This window comes from Juglans regia, chromosome 12 (genome assembly GCF_001411555.2).
Source record: "Juglans regia cultivar Chandler chromosome 12, Walnut 2.0, whole genome shotgun sequence".
Taxonomy (NCBI): domain Eukaryota; kingdom Viridiplantae; phylum Streptophyta; class Magnoliopsida; order Fagales; family Juglandaceae; genus Juglans; species Juglans regia.
Genome location: NC_049912.1, coordinates 17800520 through 17820745, shown reverse-complemented (window position 1 = coordinate 17820745; position 20226 = coordinate 17800520). Strand labels below are relative to the sequence as shown.

The 20226-nt window shown below is 34.4% G+C and overlaps 1 protein-coding gene across 3 annotated transcripts; it reads left to right on the top strand.

Moving 5' to 3' along the window:
• The first annotated feature begins 6559 nt into the window (after positions 1-6559).
• On the top strand, positions 6560-10326 carry LOC109022011 (probable calcium-binding protein CML22). Of its 3 annotated transcripts, XM_035683591.1 has the most exons (6): positions 6568-6844; positions 9054-9293; positions 9396-9595; positions 9705-9879; positions 9989-10017; positions 10094-10326. In XM_035683591.1, the coding sequence occupies exons 2-6, from the start codon at positions 9107-9109 to the stop codon at positions 10136-10138; spliced, it is 636 nt and encodes a 211-aa protein (XP_035539484.1). In that variant the 5' UTR covers positions 6568-6844; positions 9054-9106; the 3' UTR covers positions 10139-10326. The 3 variants fall into 3 exon arrangements, with proteins under 3 accessions (XP_018860328.1, XP_035539484.1, XP_018860346.1); XM_019004783.2 differs by having other exon boundaries at positions 6560-6844; positions 9989-10326; XM_019004801.2 differs by having other exon boundaries at positions 6570-6844; positions 9396-9478; positions 9989-10326.
• Positions 10327-20226: the final 9900 nt, after the last annotated feature.

Genomic DNA, 20226 nt, shown 5'->3' with positions numbered 1-20226 from the left:
TTCACAGTTCTTAACCAAGCTTGCCCTAAGGACAGCTTTCCCCTACCACGAATAGACTTAATTGTCGACTCCACTGTAGGACACAAAATGTTAAACTTCATGGACGCCTATTCAAGGTATAACCAAATTTGAATGAATCAAGTCGACCAAGAGAAAACGACATTCATAACCGACTGAGGGTTGGAAGCGTTCATACCCGACCAAGGGTTGTACTGTTACAAAGTCATGTCCTTCGGCTTAACAAATGTGGGAGCAACATACCAAAGGTTGGTGGACAGGATGTTCAAGGAGCAGATAGGAAGGAACATGAAGGTCTATGTCGACGACCTGTTGGTTAAAAATATTTGAGAGAAGCTTTCGAGGTGTTACGTCGGTACAAAATGAAACTCAACCCAACAAAGTGCGAATGTGGGATACAGTCGGGATGGTATTGAAAAGGGGAATTGAAACAAACCCATAAAAAGTGTGAATGATCATTGAAATGAAGTCACCGACAAACTTGAATGAAGTACAGAAGCTAGTAAGGAAGTTAGCAGCACTTAACAAGTTTGTGGCTCGATCAATAGACGAATGCATGCCTTTGTTCCGAGTCTTGCAGAAGGCACAAGGCTGGGATGCCGAGTGCGAGAGGGCCTTCATACAATTAAAAGAATATTTGGTGTGCCCTCGCTACGTAGCCAGACCAAACATGGGGAGCCTTTGCTAGTGTACTTTGCAGTCAAGCTAGATGTCGTGTCTGCCGCACTGATACGGGAGGAAGGGGGCTTGCAAAACTTATGTACTATGTGAGTAGAGCGTTGAGGGGAGCTAAGACTCGGTACCCAAAAATTGAAATGATCGCCTTTGTCGTAGTAAAGACCACTCATTGGCTATGACCTTATTTCCAAGCGCACCCAAAAATTCATCACAACAACACCCCTACAGAAGGTACTACAACTGCCAGACACCTTGAGCTAGCTAGTCAAATGGTCAATCGAACTAAACGAGCATCCCGAGGACGATGCTGAAAGGACAAATCCTGGCCAATTTTCTGGCAGAATTCACAAACTTCCTAAAAGAAGTACCGAAATACTCTAATGGAAAACCATTGCAAGAGTATGTTGATGGCTCGTCCTACCGAACATGAGGGGGAGTAGGAGTATATGTGGTAGCAGGTGACAGGACTGAAATGTACTACGAATAAGGTTGGAGTTCAAAATCACGAATAACGATGCCGAGTATGAGGTCGTGCTGGCAGGACTCACTATTGCCACGCCATTAAGAGTAAGAGAGGTTGAGATAAGGGTAGACTCACAAGTCGAAGTCGGCCAGGTAACGAGGGAGTACTTAGCAAGAGGCAAAAAACTAAAAAAATACCTACAACGTGTATATAAGGGATGAGATCGCCTTCATTACTTTCGAATTAATGCGATGAAAGCTGACCGACTAGAGTGAGCAGTGTCGGGCAGCAATGAGACGACATTACCATGGGAAGCAACCAGGCGGACCATAGAAACCCCAACCATGAGCGTCGAAGTCTTGGGAAGTAAACACATAAACAACAGCATGGGCAGACGACATAGTCAAATTCTTGACAACTGGAGAGTTTCTGCTCACCAAAGAGGAAGCGAGGAAAGTCAAGAATAGAGCCACCCGCTTTACCATGAGCAACGATGTCTTATAAAAGCAGGGTTTTTCAATCTCCCTCCTGAGGTGCGTATCGGAAGAAGAAGCTTGCTACGTCATGGAAGAAATACACGGGGGAATATGCGAGAACGACTCAGGAGGAAAGACCTTGGCAGTAAAGGTCATGAGGACAGGATACTACCTGGTTGCACGCCCTTAGAAATGCAAGGGAGTTCGCCAAAAGATGTGTCCATGTCTATTGCATGCACCGGTCCCGAGTAACCCGCTTGAGGAGTTGAAGCCAATTACCTCCCATTGGCCCTTCGCCCTATGGGGTAGATTTGGTCGGTCCTATGCCACTAGGAAAAGGAGGAGCAAAGCTCCTCATCGTTGTCGCTGATTATTTCACAAAATGAGAAGCCGAAGCAATAGTAACAGTAACTTCTCAGAATGTCACCAAATTCATTTGGAAGACAATAATATGTCGATTCATAATACCACAAAACATCATATTTGACAACAGGAAGCAATTTGAACCCGAACACTATCGAAACTAGTGTGCTCATCTCGGGATTAGAGTCAAATATTCCTCCCCAGGGCACCCTCAGGCAAACGGACAATTCGAAGTGACAAATAAAACAATAGTGGGCGTACTTAAGAAGAAGCTGGAAGATAGGAAAGGCGTCTAGATTGAGGAACTCTCCAGAATATTAAGGGCATGTAGAATGACGGTAAAGAGCCCGACCGGCGAGACGCCCTTCGCCTTAACCTACGAATGTGAAGTAGGAATACCAATTGAAATTAGGATACCTAGTCACTGGACGCAAAGCTTCGACACGAGTCTAAATATCAAGGCATTGGAAGCAATCCTATACTTACTTGATGAAAAATGGGCGGATACGAAAATCAGAGCGGCGGCCAACAGAACAAAGATGGAGCAGTATTTTAATAAGAGAGTAAAACCTAGGTCCTTCGAAGTAGGAGACCTAGTCCTAAAAGAGACATGAGTTACTACGGCTGAAGAAGGAGAGTTTGGGCCTCGATGGGAAGGCCCTTATTTTATTACTGCTAGCCATCGACCAGGGATGTATCACATAAAAGATGCCAGAGGCAAAGAGCTACCTCACCTTTGGAATGCCGAGCATCTGAAAAGTATTTTGTGTAACTCCCATTGTAATGATTTAAATGCAATAAAATAATCGTTAGATTCACATGCTGTTTTCCTACTCACCCAAATTTACGTGTTCGAGGTATCCTCTCGCTATATTCAAGGCCAAGTGACCCCACTCGCCTAAATTTACGTGGTCGAGACATCCTTCCACTATACTTGAAGCCGAGTGTCTCCACTCGTCCAAGTTTATGTGGCCAAGGCACCCTCCCGCTACACCTAATTTGAGTGTCTCCACTCGCCCCTATGGCAAAAAAGGATGAAATGGCCCAATGCAGTGTTTCTCTCCTCACCTTAACTATGCAATTGAGACATCCTCCCAATACACATAAAGCTAAGTGAAGCAGTAGCAGAGGTGTATGAGGTAACCACATCCTTGTGTATCGGGGCTTTCATAACCTACGACCAAGGATACTCTGCCAGATTCACCAAAGGGGATCGAGGAACCGCCCGGAACGATTGGGAGAACTCCCAAGAAATAGGATCGAGGGTCACAATTTCCCATCCAAACGTCGAACACCGTGAACAAAAAGAAATTCACGAGCCATTAGATCCGAGTATTCCTCACCAGTGGGCTCCAAAACTTGCCTCCAAGCAACACAACATGCATTAATATCCTCTAAGCGTTAGGTACAAGCTGAAGGGGAGCAGCGCCAAGAAATCTAGTATGTCGTGCACATGACAACAAAATGGCAATTGAAACCCCATAAGAAACATTGCCATATACAACGCTACTTGGGCATCGAGACCCCCGGCATTCACTCCCCAGCAACGAGGCTTAGAAAGATTCAAAACCATAGAATCAGGACCCCATAATGATCCTTCATAGAGTCCAAGTCAGAGCGCGACGTTGAAGGCATCCATTGATGCCCTTTAAAAGGAGGGAGATTACTAGCTCCAGCTTCATCAATACGCCTAAGGGAATCATGGGGTTGGGAAAACTTACCCCCTCGAGACGTGTTTGGGCGGGAATATTTTTGGCACGTCATAGTTAGAGATGGGGAAAAGAGAAAAATAAACCATAGAGAGAAGAGAATGTGACACTGAAAGGGCAAGAAAGAAAAACAGAAGGCAACCAACAGAGTAGGCCGTATAACAGAGTTTTGGGTGGAGACTCACAAAGATTACTTGTTCAAAGAGGAGCATAACACTCAAAACAATGGGACGCTAGAGGTGAAAACGTGCCAAACTCAACAAGGGGGAAAAACGAGGAGATGCTAAAGCGAAACTGCACTCCCCACCTTCTAACACCCAAGATCTGGTGGCCCAAGATACGAAGCAACGTGATGAATAAAAATCATATCCCGCCTCGCATGATAGGACTTCACTGGATAACTAGAAGGGTTAGAATCTCTCCCATTTGACCCGGTAAGGCCCAATCAAGTGGCCCAAGAGCTTCATTGTCCAAAGAAGCGGGCCCTAGCCAAACACCCCCAAATGGCCTATGAACATTAGTCACACCATACACGGCCTGCACTATAAGCTAAGACATTCCAACAACCTTCTGAGGATAAGATAAGGTCCAAGCAGCGAGGAAAATTCAAATAATGACATATAGACTTGGTTTCAAATGAGAGAGTAGGTTGTTACGAGGCCTAAGGAGGTCCACTCCTTAGTCTACATATACGTGTCAGTGATCATCCATCAGGTAACGAAACAGAACCCTTGCTTTCCTTTGTTCAAATTGAGCAATATATCGAACTTAGACTTCGAAGGTGTTTCCACACCCTTCAAGCTTTTCCATTTCTTTGGTTCCAGGTTAAAGTGAGTGGGAATGCGAAACACGTCCAAAACATATAAAAGATAAACATCTTAATTATTGTATTTCTAAAAAGAATTATATTGATAATTGAATGATCAAATCATTTCATATTTTTTAATAAGTGGGTACTATCAGTTTCAAGTGAATTGGAAATGGTTGAGCAGCCACCCAACTATTGATGAATTTTCACCAATGAAACATACTTTTTACCAATGGGTTGGCTCCATGTTGATTGAATCAGGTAAGAGGTTTTGGGTTCAGAGTTCAGAGTTCAAACATTTAAGGGGGAAAAAAAAAAAAAACTTTCATTTCCCAAAATCACCCACAACAGTCAATAATATAAATACTCGTTTAATTCGAATTGCAACTTCAGCACTACCTTGTGCGGTTCCTACTCTAGAGATCAACATATCCTCTTGATACGTGTTACGTCCACCGCTCCCAGCTTCCGTTGGAAGCTACCATTAGGTAATTTTTTTCTTAATTTTTTACATGTTTTTTTTAACATTTTTAAATATTTTTTAAAAAAATAAAAAAATTATAATATTATTAAAAAATACTTCCTTAATTATTAAATAAAAAAATTAAAAATCACAGCAGTAGAATAGAGCGGTAAAAATGATTGATAAGAATAGTATTTTCCTATCCTCTTACATGGATCATTTTTATTCACTCACATTCTATTTATTTTGATAATTATATATATTTTTTTATCTATTAATAAATTATTATCAACGAAAAAGATTGAAAAATAATAAAATTCTAAATTTAAAGAAAAGAACAAAAAACACGCTTTGCACTCTCAAATGATTGGGATTACTAAAATTGACATATTCCGGAATACTTTCAAAATCCCGAGATTGTGTTATAACTTATAACTACTATTTTTTAATTTTTATCTATTTCAACGGTCAAGATTAAATGAGAATGCAAGATGTAATCTTTTGATAACTTGATGGTGCAATGACGTGTTAGCCATGTTAGTCTTGAGTGCTTGGCAATTTAAGAGCCGAACAAAAAAAAAAAAAATGTATTTATAACAACATTGCCCTTTCAAAATATCAAAAACTAATATTTTGTATCCTTCCTTAATATTCGACCATCACGACTGTGTTATATTGTCTTCTTTTTATTTGTGTCGGGTTGTTTAAAATAAATTTAATTTATTTCAAATTAATTATTGATAAAATTAATTATTTTTTTAATTTTTTATAAAAAAAAAATTAAACTCATCTTAATCTAAGAAATATAAACTTATCTCAATAGGATTTACAAAATATTTCAATTCATAACTTAACTCATCTCAACAATTAAACGTAAGCTAATGATCAAAAGGTGCCGTTTGGATAGTGGGATGAAATAAAATGAGTTGAAATGAAAATTGAAAGTTGAATAAAATATTATTATTTTTAGATTTACAAAGTTGAAATATTGTTTATTATATTTTATGTGAAAGTTTGAAAAAATTGTAATGATGAGATGAGATAAGATGAAATACTTTTTATTATATGAGTTTATGAGATTTTAATGAGTTAATTTTTTTATACTTATAATTTTACATACAAGATTTATTTTGTCAATTTTTTTAATTTGAATTTCAAATTTCATAAGTTTTAATATATCAATAATTGAGATGAGAAGAAATAAATTATTTTTAAATACGTTTATAATTTTTGTTAGTTTTTATAATTTAGATTGTTGTAAAAGTTTTAAGAGTGTGTTTGAATATTGAGGTGATATTAGATGATTTGAATTGATCTATAAATAATAATATTTTATAAATTTTATTAAAATATATTTAAACAAAATAAGTTGATATATGTATTTGAATATATAAAATAGATGAAAGTTAGTTTAACTTTTTACTAGAAGTAAAAGAAATAATAAATTCCTAAATTTGAAAGAATTGAGATGATCTTTACGTCCCATCATTTGATAATTTAAAGGAACAACATTCCAGAAAATTAAAAAAAAAATAAAAACAAAAACAAAAACAAAAACAAAAACAAAAGACGGTGTAATTCTAATTCCAGGCAAGTTCAAGCAACAGGGACCAGATTGGGTGTCCTTTCGTTGAGTCGTTAAATGATAAGTTTAAACAAGAAAGAGTACTCGGAAAGAGGTGCATATCCAGAACTCCTTGTCAAAGGCAATGATGGCATCTCCACTTACTTTAGATGGGAAAACCAGTTTTTCTTCTCTCTTTGATTACCTTTACTTTTCTCTTTTGCTTCCCGGGTTCTTCTCTTTTTTGATAAATTTCTTATTTCTTGGCGACCCTTTTCCTCTCGTGTAAGACCTGGCTTCGGGTGAGTCTTTCCCCCCTTTTTATTTTCTCTTTTGTTTTCTTTTTTCGTTAATTTTCAGTGTTTGATTCTGTGCTCTTAATCTTCGAACTATTTTGTGGGCAATGCTAGATCTTATCTGGGTTTGAGTATTTATATTTGTCTTTTTTTTTTTTGGTTTTTGGCTGGCATGAGTTCCGGTGAATCTGAAGTTGTTTAGATATAGTTTGGGGTAATTTTCCAGCCCTTGATGTTGTTAATTTAGCTCGTTCTTTTATCTTTTCTTTCTTCTTTTGAATAGCGTGATTAGGCAAAGTGTGATCATTTGTCTTAACTTTTTCCTTGGAGCTGCATAATTTCTTTCATATGGATGTATTTTCTTGTAATTGATTGAACTGATAAGGTTTGAATTGTATGCACACTTGCACTTTTTATATAGCTCTTTATCCGTATAAGTTCTAAATCTGATCCATTTTTTACCGTAACTTTGGTTCTTTCTACTTTTGTATGGTGTGAATAGGTTGAGAAATTTTTTTTTTATACAATGTTTGTGTAAGGAAAATTTTGGGAAAGTTTGAGTTTTTAAAGAATTTTTTTAAAAAGTTTTGAGATGTGTTCCATATTGGGTTTTGTAAGAGTAAACAGGAAAATTTGGATAAACATTTTTTAAATATGTTTTGCATTAGGGTTTATGAACGTGAGTAGGTAGATTAGAACAGTTGTAATTATTTAGGTTTGTTTTTTTTAAATATTTGTGAAATTATTTTTTTGTTTTTGAGTTTTTTATTTTTCACGGAAATCTAGATACATGAAATGTGTTTTAGAGAAATAGAAACATTTTCTTAAAAAAATTTAAGATGTTTGGATTAAAGTCAATAACTTTTTTGTGAGAAAATCTAAAAAATTCTTGTACCAAAGATGCAGTAAGGTAATTTTATTCAAAGCATAGGATGCAAGCAATGCAAGTAGACAATAATTGTAGGATCACTATCACATTATGTGCATTATATGACTACTAACCATTAGGACTACAATTGCCACTCCACGGCCAATTATAGAACCATATAAATATATACACATATATATCTAGCACTCTCATTGGATTAGTTAAAGTTAAAGTATATTTTTTATGAATGTAAGATGAATTTAGCATTTAGCTATTACATTCACATAAGTTTATACATTAGAATAGCCATTTTTTCATTATATGACAATAAAATAATATAAAATGAATTTAACTTTGACTATTTACATCAAATCTTCACATTGGATTATCCCTTTATTCATTATATAGTAATGAATAATTAATAATTTTAAAAAATTTTTAATTTTTTTAATTATGAATTTATTTTATTTTATCATATTTTACTATTCATAATATTATATATTAATTAGTAATTGTATTCTAATTATATTTTTTCAATTGTCATTTAAAATGGAGAGAGAAATAATTGATATTAAAGGGAAAGAGAAAAAAAGAATATAAAATAGATTTGATGAATGAGTAGTTCCTTTCAAATTTAGAAATAATTTTAGATATTACTGTAGCTATATTCCAAATATTTGGAATATAGCTATTTCAATGTGAACTATTTTATGACTTGATAGTTAAATTTTCATTGGATTTAGCTTTTAGCTAATCCAATGAGAATGCTCTAAGAGCATCATTCTTAATTCACTGTCATAAGCACTATCCCTTCAGTGTCACAACTTGCATCAGAATCACTATTGCTGCTGCCACACAATAATTGTCCAGTCGAACACTGCCAAACATCAACATCCTATGTCCTTTTTTCTCTTGTAATAAAAAAGAAGAGCTCTTGCTTATGCAAATATTATACTTGCCTTCTACTTTCACGCGTTCCTTCTGAAATCCAAAAGAAAACTTATGCATAGAAGTAAAGAAATTCCTTTCCTTTTTGTTTTTTCAATTGCAACTGTCAGATATATAGAAAAGTGCAGTTTCAAAATTGTGAAAACTCACGTGTATCAATACATTTTTATTTTATTACCAGAGTATGCTGATGCTGCTGATATCGTCAAGATCAATAGTATGCCTTTGTACTATTGATCTTGAATTTGTATGATTAGTGAAACATCACGTGGTCGTATAATGCAATTGTTATAATAGCATAACTGGTGGAGTGACTAAGATGTAGGATATGGAGGCACGATATGGGTTTTGTCATATATGTTGAGCTTAAATAGATTCCTCATTGTGTCTCATTTAAAGGTACACCTCACCCCTGGCTTTCTCCGAAGTCTTTATCCATCAAAGTAAGAAGCATGTTTTACTGTTGTAACTCACCAAACAAGTACAAGAGGTTGGATGCAAAGCTTGAAAGGAAAATGGTTGAGGCCAAGAAAGGTTCCTCAGGAGATCACAATTTCAAGTCAATTAACAGCATCATTATGAAGTTCCCTCAGTTAAGAGACAGTTTAAAAAACATTAGAGCTGTGTTTGAACAGTATGGTAAGATTTGGTTGATTCCCCAATTCTGAAGCTTTTCCCCCTTTCAGCTTGTCATAAAGTCTTTTGTAAATGGCTCTCTCTCTCTCTCTCTCTCTCTCATAGATGAGGACTCTAATGGAACTATTGACCATGAGGAACTAAAGAAATGCTTACAGAAACTGCAACTCCATCTGACCGAGGAGGAGGTTGAGGATCTTTTCCATTCATGTGACATTGATGGCCATGAAGGGATACAATTCAATGAGTTTATTGTTCTTCTCTGTCTTATCTATCTTCTGAAGGGGCCTTCTTCCTCTAATACTGTATTCACAATATGCTTTATGTCAATCCTTTTGTTTATTTCAGAGTTAGACATGCATATTAAATTCTGTGCCGATCAAATATATGTAAGTGCTTTGGATTTTGTTTCAGATGTCAAGGTTGGGTTCGCCACAGCTTGAAGCGACTTTTGATACTGTAATTGAAGTATTCTTGTTTCTTGATAAGAATGGAAATGGAAAGCTGAATAAGAATGACATGGTCAAGGCATTGAATGACGCTTCTCCTCAGGAGAAATCCCCTTCTCACATCAGTCGGACCCGTTTCGGTATAAATTATTTGCTATTTGGCTTTTATTTTGTTTCAATTTTTCTATTCCCCCTCTCAATATTGTGTTCCTTTTATTTAGATTTTTTTTTCTTTTTGAGTAAATGCAGAAGAAATGGACTGGGACAGGAATGGGCAGGTCAGTTTCAGGGAGTTCCTCTTTGCTTTTATCAAATGGGTTGGGATTGACACGGATGAAGAAATGTCTCTTACAGGAGGTTAAACAAATACAGGACAGGTTTGAAATGAACTGGATGTAAAGAGTTGATGAGGTCAGATTAATAAATTTGTGTATATACCTAGAGTTGCAAAAATACGTAAATACTTGATATTATCTCTAGTTTCAATCATTTAAGATTTCTTTACAGATGTTTATAGTTTGGACCATCTTGCGGATCCCAATGATATCTACTGATGTTTATCTTATAATGCTTTTTATAATTTGTTATTCCCGTATTCTCTAAATTTTATTGAAAAAGCTTCTGTATGAATGGTTCTTTGAAATGGATGGCGCAGACTTTTAGATATAACTAGAGAAAACTAGATTCTCTCTAAAGATACGTTTAGGCATGCTTCTGTTTTGTTGAAGCTAAACAATCAGAACCCAATTTACATCGTCTATTCTTCACTCTGTAATGTTTACTTGGGTGACATGGTGTGTGCTGGTGCTGACTGTCATGGACCTGGTGGTGCTAACATTTTGTTGTGGAGGGAGGATAAAGAGATGCATAGAGGGTGGCACCAAAATGATGGGAAGCAGGCAGTTTGCCAGAAAATGCTGCCTGAAAGTGTTTCCTTGAGCAATTTCGTGTTTTGTCCAAGTCTGTGTTGTGGGGTGTGCCGAGGAGTGCAAGATGAATCAACATCTCCATATCCGAAAGCATAGATCCATCTGGTAACCAAGAATCCCCTGCCTACAGAAGCTTTCCTTCATCAGCCTCGGATCCAGTCGAGCAAAATTATTTGATCATCAGCTCGTGTAAGATCTACTGCCCGTTGACCACAACCTCTGAAACTACTATCCCAAAGCTGGAAAACGTTGTAGTGGCAACACCTTGCTCTTGGAAACTCTCAGGGGGTGAAAGGCAAATAACAAATTCTCCCCATCAATTCTTGTTCTCTACCAGCCGAAACTGGTGATTTTGGATCGAGGATCTGCTGGTTTGGTACTCGAATTCATGTTCCAACCACGTTGCCAAGCCAAAAATACCAAGTCGGGCATTATAATGGGAGTCAAGCATCACGTTGCTCGTCTTCACAGCCTGGTGAATGACCAGAGTTTCCAACTGCTCATGAACATAGAAAACTGCTGGCCCCACAACTGAGAGGCGATGTCCCCATGTTTTCTGGTCTTCTGAAAAGTAGGCGGTCAAGGCTCTGGATGGGCACGCAGTCATAAACCAAAAACAATTGATTTTCATGAATGCATCATTCTAGCTTTTAACCAAACAAGGCTCCTCCGCCACAGCCACCAACTCTGCCAGATACCGCTCCCCTCTTTCGGCCAAATCTTGACTACCAAGATTCTCACAATATCAAAATATTTATAAAGAACATATCGAAATTCATAGTTATGACTTTTCTCTACATTATCTATCAAAGTAAGAGTTTTAATAAAAAAAAAAACCAATTCTCTTGTTTAAACGTTGTTCTAACAGAATTAGGACAGATAACCATTAATGTCATGTGGGACATTAAATTCCAACATTTTACCACTTCGCCTATATGACAAGTGATAGGCTCAATAAGATTAACATTATGGGTAGGGGTGTAACTAGTCCGATTCGGTCCATTTTTAGATATATTTTAGAACCGAAGTGATATAAAGTGGTTTTGAAAATCTGAAAATCAATACGGCATGATTCATCATCCAAAATCGAAATTTTCGATTTTTTCAGTTTCGGTCCAATTCGATTTGGTTTAACCCATTTTTTGGTTTTTTTTTTTCATTCCTTACTAGTGTCTAATTTATTTATATATTTGATTATACATATACTAAACTATTAGTCTATTTATATTATAGTATAAGTACATTATTTTATAATAATTACTAGCATAGTATTGAGTTTATCTATAGTCTTTATAACTTCTAGACTTTTTATATGAGTATACATGATTAAATGTATAAAAATGTATTTATCAAAAAGAATATATATATTATAATATAAAAATTATATATAATACTTTTTATATATTTTAATTATTTTTATATATTATATAAAAAAATTAAAAATATATATTTCAGTTCTGTTCGGTCCAAACTAGTTTTCAAAACATGAAAATTGGGATTGAACGGGGTTAGATCCAGTTTCAGTTTTTAATAACTGAAATCAATCTAAACTAGTTACAAACTGGTTGGTTCAACCGATTTTTTTAATTTTTTTACTCCTAATGATGGGCGCAAAAGCCTAATCCATCTCCATTTTAAGTTAGTCATCATAAATACCATAACTAGATGAACCACTAGAGTGAGTCATGGCTGTTCTATGTCAATGAGACGACATAGTCCCTTCCATGTACCACAGCACTAGTAATTTATTCAATCACTATTCATAAATGAGACATGTCTAAATCTGGCCCACAAAAATTATATTTTTTAAAAAATATTCTTGTTATCTTTTATTGTTAAATAAAGTTAATTTACCTTAAGCGTAGCAGAATTCCCACAAGCCTTGATCTTTGCTTGACATATAGCCCAAGTCAAAGTGTTGTCATTGCACCTCTACGTCACTTAGGAGGCTATTAGAATATCCTAAAATAATTTCATACTTCAAGATCAAGAGTTTAAGATGATTGCTATAGGAAATTGTAGAGAGTGGGGAGAGGCCTTTGTTTGTACATTTACTCACTTTTTCCACATCTAAAACTAATGTACGTAAGAGAGTCGTAATGAGATGATTAATTAACTTTGCTATAAGTTAATTAACTTACAATGGTGGAGAGTTAATTAACTACTTGTGGTGGGTAGTTAATTACCACAAGTAGTTAATTAACTGCTTGTAACTTTCCCGCCCATGTGAACACTACATGGGTCATGAGATACCCATTTACTAACATTTATCCAATCACATATGTACACACAAAATAGAAAACAAGAAAGTTCATAAACTTATTTAATGAGATTTCAAAATATCTAATGGCATAAATAAACATCATGCAAATCCAGAACATAATAGGCATTAAGGATTAGAATAAAAACCCATTCTCTTAATATGTTCTTTAAATATTTTTTGTGGCAACTATTTAGTTAATGGACCTGCAACTATGATCTCTATATTAATATGCTCTATAAACACTAATTGTTTCTTAACCTCTTCCTTAATTGAAAAACTCTTTATCTTTATATGTTTAGTACCATTAGAATATTTGTCGTTCTTTGAGAAAAATGCAGCTGCAGAATTATCATAATAAATTCTCAACAGCTTGGCACTAATGTCGATAACTTCAAACCTTGTGATAAATTTCCATAACTATAACTATGGGTTGTGTCCTCAAAGCATGTCACAGACTCTGCTTCTATTGTAAATGTAGCAGTGCTAGTCTATTTTACATTTTCCATGAGATTGCTCCTCCAACTAATAGAAACATATAACCAAAACTTGATTCTCTACTATCAACACATCCAGCAATAAATATGGAAATAAATATTAATGATCAATCACTCCATGATGAGGTAATCACCAATAAATATTTAACAGATAGAGTTTTAGAGGTATTCGTACGTTACATCACTATTTTTTCATCCTTAAGGCTCTAATATTATTCTTCTCCTAATCTATGTGGATGACATCATTATCATTGGCTCTTATATCTCATCCATCCACACTTTTCTATCTCACATATCACAAGTATTTCACATGAAGGACCTTTGAGCTTTGCATTATTTTATGGGTATTCAAGTCACTTGTGATGGTAATGCTCTTACTCTGAGTCAAACCCATTATCTGCTGTCCTTACTTCAGAAGTTTGGACTTGATGAAGTCAAGTTCATTTCCACTCCTCTGGCTTCTGGTGTCCAACCCTCTACCACTAATAGTGTTCCTCTCATGGATCCAACACTGTATCAACAAAGGGTTTGCTTTCTCCAATATCTAACGTTAACTACGCTTGATATTGTCTATGTTGTGCATTTTGTTTGTCAATTCATGCAGACCTCATTGTTAACTTCATCTAGTTGCTGTTAAAAGGATCTTTTGTTATCTAAAGGGCACACTCAATATTAGTTTCAACTTTGCCAAAAGTCCAATGTATGCTCGTACTGAATTTTGTGATGCAGACTAGGCTGGCTCTCTGGATGATCGCCATTCAACTACTGGTTTTGCAATCTTTATGGGTAATAATCTATTGTCATGGGGTACAAAGAAGCAAGTTACGGTCCCCCAATCAACGGTTGAAGCTAAATATCAAGAATCTTGGCTATTTGTTGTCTTCTCCTACGCTACACTGACAATAAAGTGCTCTCAACATTGTTAAAACCCTAGTGTTCCACCATCGCACTAAGTACATTAAAATAGATGTTCACTTTGTACTTGAACAAGTTGCTAGTGGTGCTACCATTCTCGCTTATGTCTCTGGACAGGATTAGGTGGCCAACATTTTTACAAAATTCTTGTGCAGCCAACCACAAGTTCCTACCAAACCGAAGCAAGCTCTATGTCGGGCCAATCCTGCCTTGAGCTTGTGGGGGGAATGGAGAGACATTTCTTTATGATTTGCTGCTAATATATCTCCCCATGAATGGCTGCTATGATCTTTCTTTCTTACTCTAACAGTGTATTATTCTAGCTTAATGTAAATATATATGTTAGTCTTGATAGATTCCAGTTGTATATTTCCATTTTTACTTCCTCTACAACTAGTGGAACAACTGTAATGCTTCTTTCTCTCTTTTGTAAACACTATATAAGTAAATTAGTAGCCATGCATGAGGCAAACTATTCCCTTTACAACATGGAAACTTCTTTGATGCTCAAAAGAATCTCCATTTTCTCTATTGATTGTATGGGAGTTCACTGCTTGTTTACTGGTGCATAATGTATGACATGTGCTTCAGTAGCTCAATAAATATGACTAGCTACATTTGGCGCACGCACACATACATATTAGTTCAGATCCTTTTTGAATGACCATCTATAACCATTTAAAAGGTTAAATGCTAATGTTTTCAGTGACTCTAGCAAACTCTTTGCAACAAGAGCAACATACATTGCATGCAAAGGAGCATGGACAATAGCGTGCAATGGATGATCAACACCTTCAAGGGCAAAAGTTTATAATCTTCACAACAAACGAACCACCAGCTGCATGGTGGTGCTTGGCATTGACTGTGTTGTGCACTTGGGGCTAGTGGTACGATTATTAGCTTATGTTGTTTATTATAATACGGTATTTGTTTCGTATTTGTTGGAATTTAGTGTGATGACTGTTTTTCTCTTGTGATTTTAGCTCTATTCCTATGTGCTAAGTAGAAGTTTGCTTAATGGAAGCTAGTTTTTTGACTTATGATGTGTTGCTAAGTAGGTGTATATGAAACTGTTAGTTTTTGTGTTAAAGCTAGATTTGTGCACTTGCAAAAGTTGAGTATGCGGGTTTTAAAAGTCTAGTCATTGGATGTAGTTTTATTCAAAGAGTTGTACATTAGGGATTTGAATCCTTTCATTTCAATTTTCAAGTGAAACGGAGAGTATTTCATTTAATATAAAATAATGAATATTTTGATAATTTCAAATTATGTTGAAGAATAAAATGACGAAAATATCTCAAGTTTTGTGCTAAATGGATATTATTAATTTAACTTGAAAAGAATAGGGTCATTCTCATACATTATGGAGCAAGCTCTTAAACTAAGTAATGATGTATGAGTTTGTTGCGAATAAATACAAGTCCTTTCCCTCCACCCAAAAAAGGTTGCAGCATGTTATACAGGCATCAACAGACCTCGTTGCTATATTCTACTTGAAGTATGTGTTGTATTATAATTTCTAAGATTTTATGGTTTATCTTTTAGGTGTCCGCATTTAACAAGCTAGTGACTGATAGAGACCCAAATGATATATATGATTGGCTATCTTAAATGAAAATATTCAGTCCAATTCATACAACATGAAAAAAAAATCCAATTAGGTTTGTAATTTGTAAGAGAAAGTAACATATTTAAACAAAATAATCTGTGGAGAATATATTCATTTATATCCTTTGGTTATAAAAGGCAGGTGGAAATAATGATAATGATTAATGAGAGAAAGACTTTAATATTAATTTGTTTTGGATGGGATGTACACATTTAATATGAAACCCTATTAAAATTGGTATGAGATTTATAATTTTTTGTATGAAATAATTTAGAATTGATTAGGAAATCAATAATTTTTATATGTCATAATAGGTTTACAATGCATTAAATTATTGTACCAGTTGAATACCCTTATTATGGAATTGGAAATGGAAATGGAAATGGAGTTTAATTATTGTATCAATTAGACGTTATATTAAATGTTGTATCAAGTATTACTTGTTATGTGTCTCTCTCTCCACATTCAATACAATATTAAATATGGAAATTATGAAAACATGGCATGCTGTGGAGAAATTATGTGAGGTTACACTCACTTACAAACTCTACAAATACCCCATTCAAAGCAGTTGAGTATGCACCAAAAAGAAACCCTAGCCTCTCTCTCTAGAGGGTGTATGGAATTCTTCAATATGCATAATTCTAGCCCCTCTCATACTTATAATTACTTCCTTCTTTAGTATTTTTTTTTTAATCTATTTTATACTCATTGAGGATTTTCTTTACTTATATTTTATGACAAAATGGAGTTATAAACTAATGGAAGAAATCCAAACGAATGTATTCAAAAAAAAAAAAAACAAAAGTTCTAAAATATTTTGTTCAAATCCCTTGTATATCACATCGAGTTAGCAAGTTACCAGAATGTAATATTACACCTGAAAAAGAAAGTAAGTAGTCTACCTCCGCCCTTATCTTATTCTCTAATCTATACATATGAAGTTGCATCCGTTTGATTTAGACAATTCTCTACAGCATTTGTAATACCTGGTATAAGATGATATAAAATTATTTCAATTTCATAATATTGTTTCCATTATCTAAGCAGTTTGCATTATATGCATATAATTTAGCTAGGTCAATGACTGATTTTGCAATCTTTTCTCAACTAGCCCTGCAACTTCATCTTGAAACTTCTCCAGTTCATAGAAGGGCTAGATAATGTTTCATTCAACCAAAACTCTCAAGTATGCTTCTCTCGTTGTTTAGAAGCTTTAAAATCTCCAATAATCCCAATGAAAGTTCAGGAACTTTATGACATTGTAGCTTCCTCTGTTGCATTGTGTAAAACTTGACATAGATGACTTCTCAAGAATTCTGGTCAAGAAGGTTGTAGTGGCATATTCAGTTCATTCGCTGTCATTTCATTTGGGAATTGGTACAACATTTATGCTGAGAGATTTACTTTATTTTATTGTTTTTTTTAGTGTCTTAAAGTAGATTTATTTGTAGTTACTGTTGAAATATTTTAGTGATGATTTTTTTTAGCAATTTATCTTCACCACCATGGAGTTTAGACTCCAAGAAGAATCAGTGATGCATATTTAAGTCAAGCATGTCTATCATTTTTGTAACTAACTGTTTGGCCAAACAAGGACTTGTCGGTGTTTATGAGACTTATTTTTTGTTTGCTTATCAACCACAGTTGGTTTTGTGTGAATTTAGAATAAATCCACTGTCCACATTTTAGAAATGGTTTATATTTTGTTCATAAACTTTTCTTATTTGTTTTTAGATAATGTTATTTCTTATTTGAGCAAGTTGTTTAGTGACTTTTCTTTACCTTAATAGTATATTATACCTAAATTGTAAATGTAACAAGGTAGCATTTGCTTTTCTTTTCACTAAAAGCCATTTCTAACTCAATTTTCTTCACTTATATTTTGGTAACATAGATTAACCACTTGGACAATCAATTTTCTTTGCAACAGTACTTATAAAATCCACAATATATGCATATATCTGTGTGTGTATTCTTTGTTGGGATAAGGCAAAGTTTTTGGTTTTGAGATTCTTTTTTGTAAGAAATTTGAACATCAATCTATTCATATAATGGATTGGACAATATAATATTAAATTTAAAAATTATGAAATATTAATATTATTGTTGGATGTGTTGATAGTAGAAAATCTCACTATTAACACATCCAGTTATCAACACAGTTAGAGGCCATTATAAGTTCTCTTTATAATAAATGCCTCATTTTTGTGTAAAATCTTTGGCCACGAGTTTCACTTTAGGTTGTTTAATGTTACCTTTACGCCTCGTTTGTTTTCATAACTCATTTTATCTAACCATTACAATTTTCTCAAATTTTCACAAAAAATAAAATAAACAATTTAAATTTTTCAAATCTCAAAACAAAATAAAATATTAAAAAAAATATTATAACAATATTTTATTCAACTTTTAACTTTAATCTCAATTCATATGTGAAAACAAATGAGGCCTTAAAAGTCTACCTTTAGATTTGCACTTAGTCTTGAAGACCCACTTACAACCGATTGTTTTATATCCTTCAAGCAACTTAACTAATTCTTAAAATTTGTTTTAGTTCATTGATTTCAACTCATCATTCATGAAATCAATCTAATTAATATAATTACTACTACCAATAGTATGTGGAAATGAAACTCAGTCTTTACTTGTCCCTATATCATAACCAGATAATTGTAAATAAATCATATAATCATAAAAATGGCATATATGCACTCTCTTTGAGACCTCCATAATGTTATTTCTTGTGGCTCTTTCATAGTTAGTTCATTGGTGATAACTTAGGGCTCGTTTGGATGATGAAAGCAGTTCAGCTTAGTTTAAATTTGAACTTCATCTACCATTCAAACACACTTTGAGCCGAGTTTCATCCTTAAAAGACAGTGAACTTATTTCTAAACTGTAGATAGACGTGACACATCCCTGCAAAGGCAGAGATTCCTGATTTCATCTACCCACTTTAATTTTTTTTTTCCATTCCGTTATAACTCCTCCTTTTGTCTCTCCCTCTCCCTTTTCCGTCCTTCTTCTTCCCCAACCCGTCCTATAAATCCCAAAATTTTCGTTTCATTCAAAACCTCTCGGATGCCTCCATTCAAAAGTAATATGAAAAACAAAAACTTGAAAAAATAACGGAATTGTGAATAGTGAATACTATGAAAATTAAAAAAAAAAAAATCGATGACTGCTTTTCGTTTCTTTACGTTTTGACCATTGTTTTAGTTGGCGCGAATGGCTGCAATGCACGCAAATGCATATTTTTTTCTTTGCCGTATTTGGCGCCAGAAGAGCAGACAATTTCAATTTTTCTTGTCAAGTGAACAATATAAAATAATAGTGGGACCCATTTCTTTTACAACTTCCCATAAATATATCTAAACTCATCTTAAGTGGACCCCACCAAACTTATTCAACAATCTCAAGTCATTACTATTAATAAAACGTAGCCTTAATCATGCAATGATTGATCCTTAATTTATTGTTCAATGTTGTTAAATGATTCTATAATGATAGGAATAATAACTTCTTTGGAAGCAGTAGTGGGACTTGCACTCTAACTTCATGAACGATTATATTTCATGATTGATCTCTCTCACTGATTTTACAAGTCTCAGTAAATTTGTTGTTATTGGTTTCAACAATTTTCGTACTATAAATAGGACAGTAAAACCTATACATTTTTTAATTTTTTGGATAGCCAATAAAGTAACTAGTAATGATTTTGAAATCTAATTTCTTTCCAAGTAGATTATAAATTATAGCCTCCGCAGGACAGCCCCAAACATGTAGGTCCCTCAAACTTGGTTTCGTATCTATTCACAATTCAAAGGTGTATCGGAAGTTGCTTTAGTAGGAGTTCGATTCAATAAATAAACAACAGTCTTAAAGGCTTCCATCCACAATGAAACATGTAAAAAAGAATTACTTAATATATTTCTAGCCATATTCGATTATGCATTTCAATTACTCCATTATACTTAGACATTCTTAGTATAGTGTATTGTGCACATATAAAACACTTTTCAAGGAGTTTAACAAATGGGCCAAGGCATTAGCTCAATCCATTATACTTCTAAAATATTCAACACTTGTATCTAATCTGATAACTTTCACTATTCTATCTATCTTTCAACCTCAGCAATATATACTTATAGGACATCCACTGCTTGAGCTTTTTCATGCAACAAATAGAAATGAAAAATCATCAATAAAGATGATAAAATACTTTTCTCTACCAAAAGATAGAGAGTAAAAAGGTCTACAAATGTTTCTATGGA

Bases quoted from the DNA above. Each gene is read 5' to 3' on its own strand.
- LOC109022011 (XM_019004783.2), top strand. From the start codon at position 9,107: ATGTTTTACTGTTGTAACTCACCAAACAAGTACAAGAGGTTGGATGCA. The intron at 9,596-9,704 runs GTATTCACAATA...ATTTTGTTTCAG, and splicing joins GGCCTTCTTCCTCTAATACT to ATGTCAAGGTTGGGTTCGCC. The intron at 9,880-9,988 runs GTATAAATTATT...GAGTAAATGCAG, and splicing joins CATCAGTCGGACCCGTTTCG to AAGAAATGGACTGGGACAGG.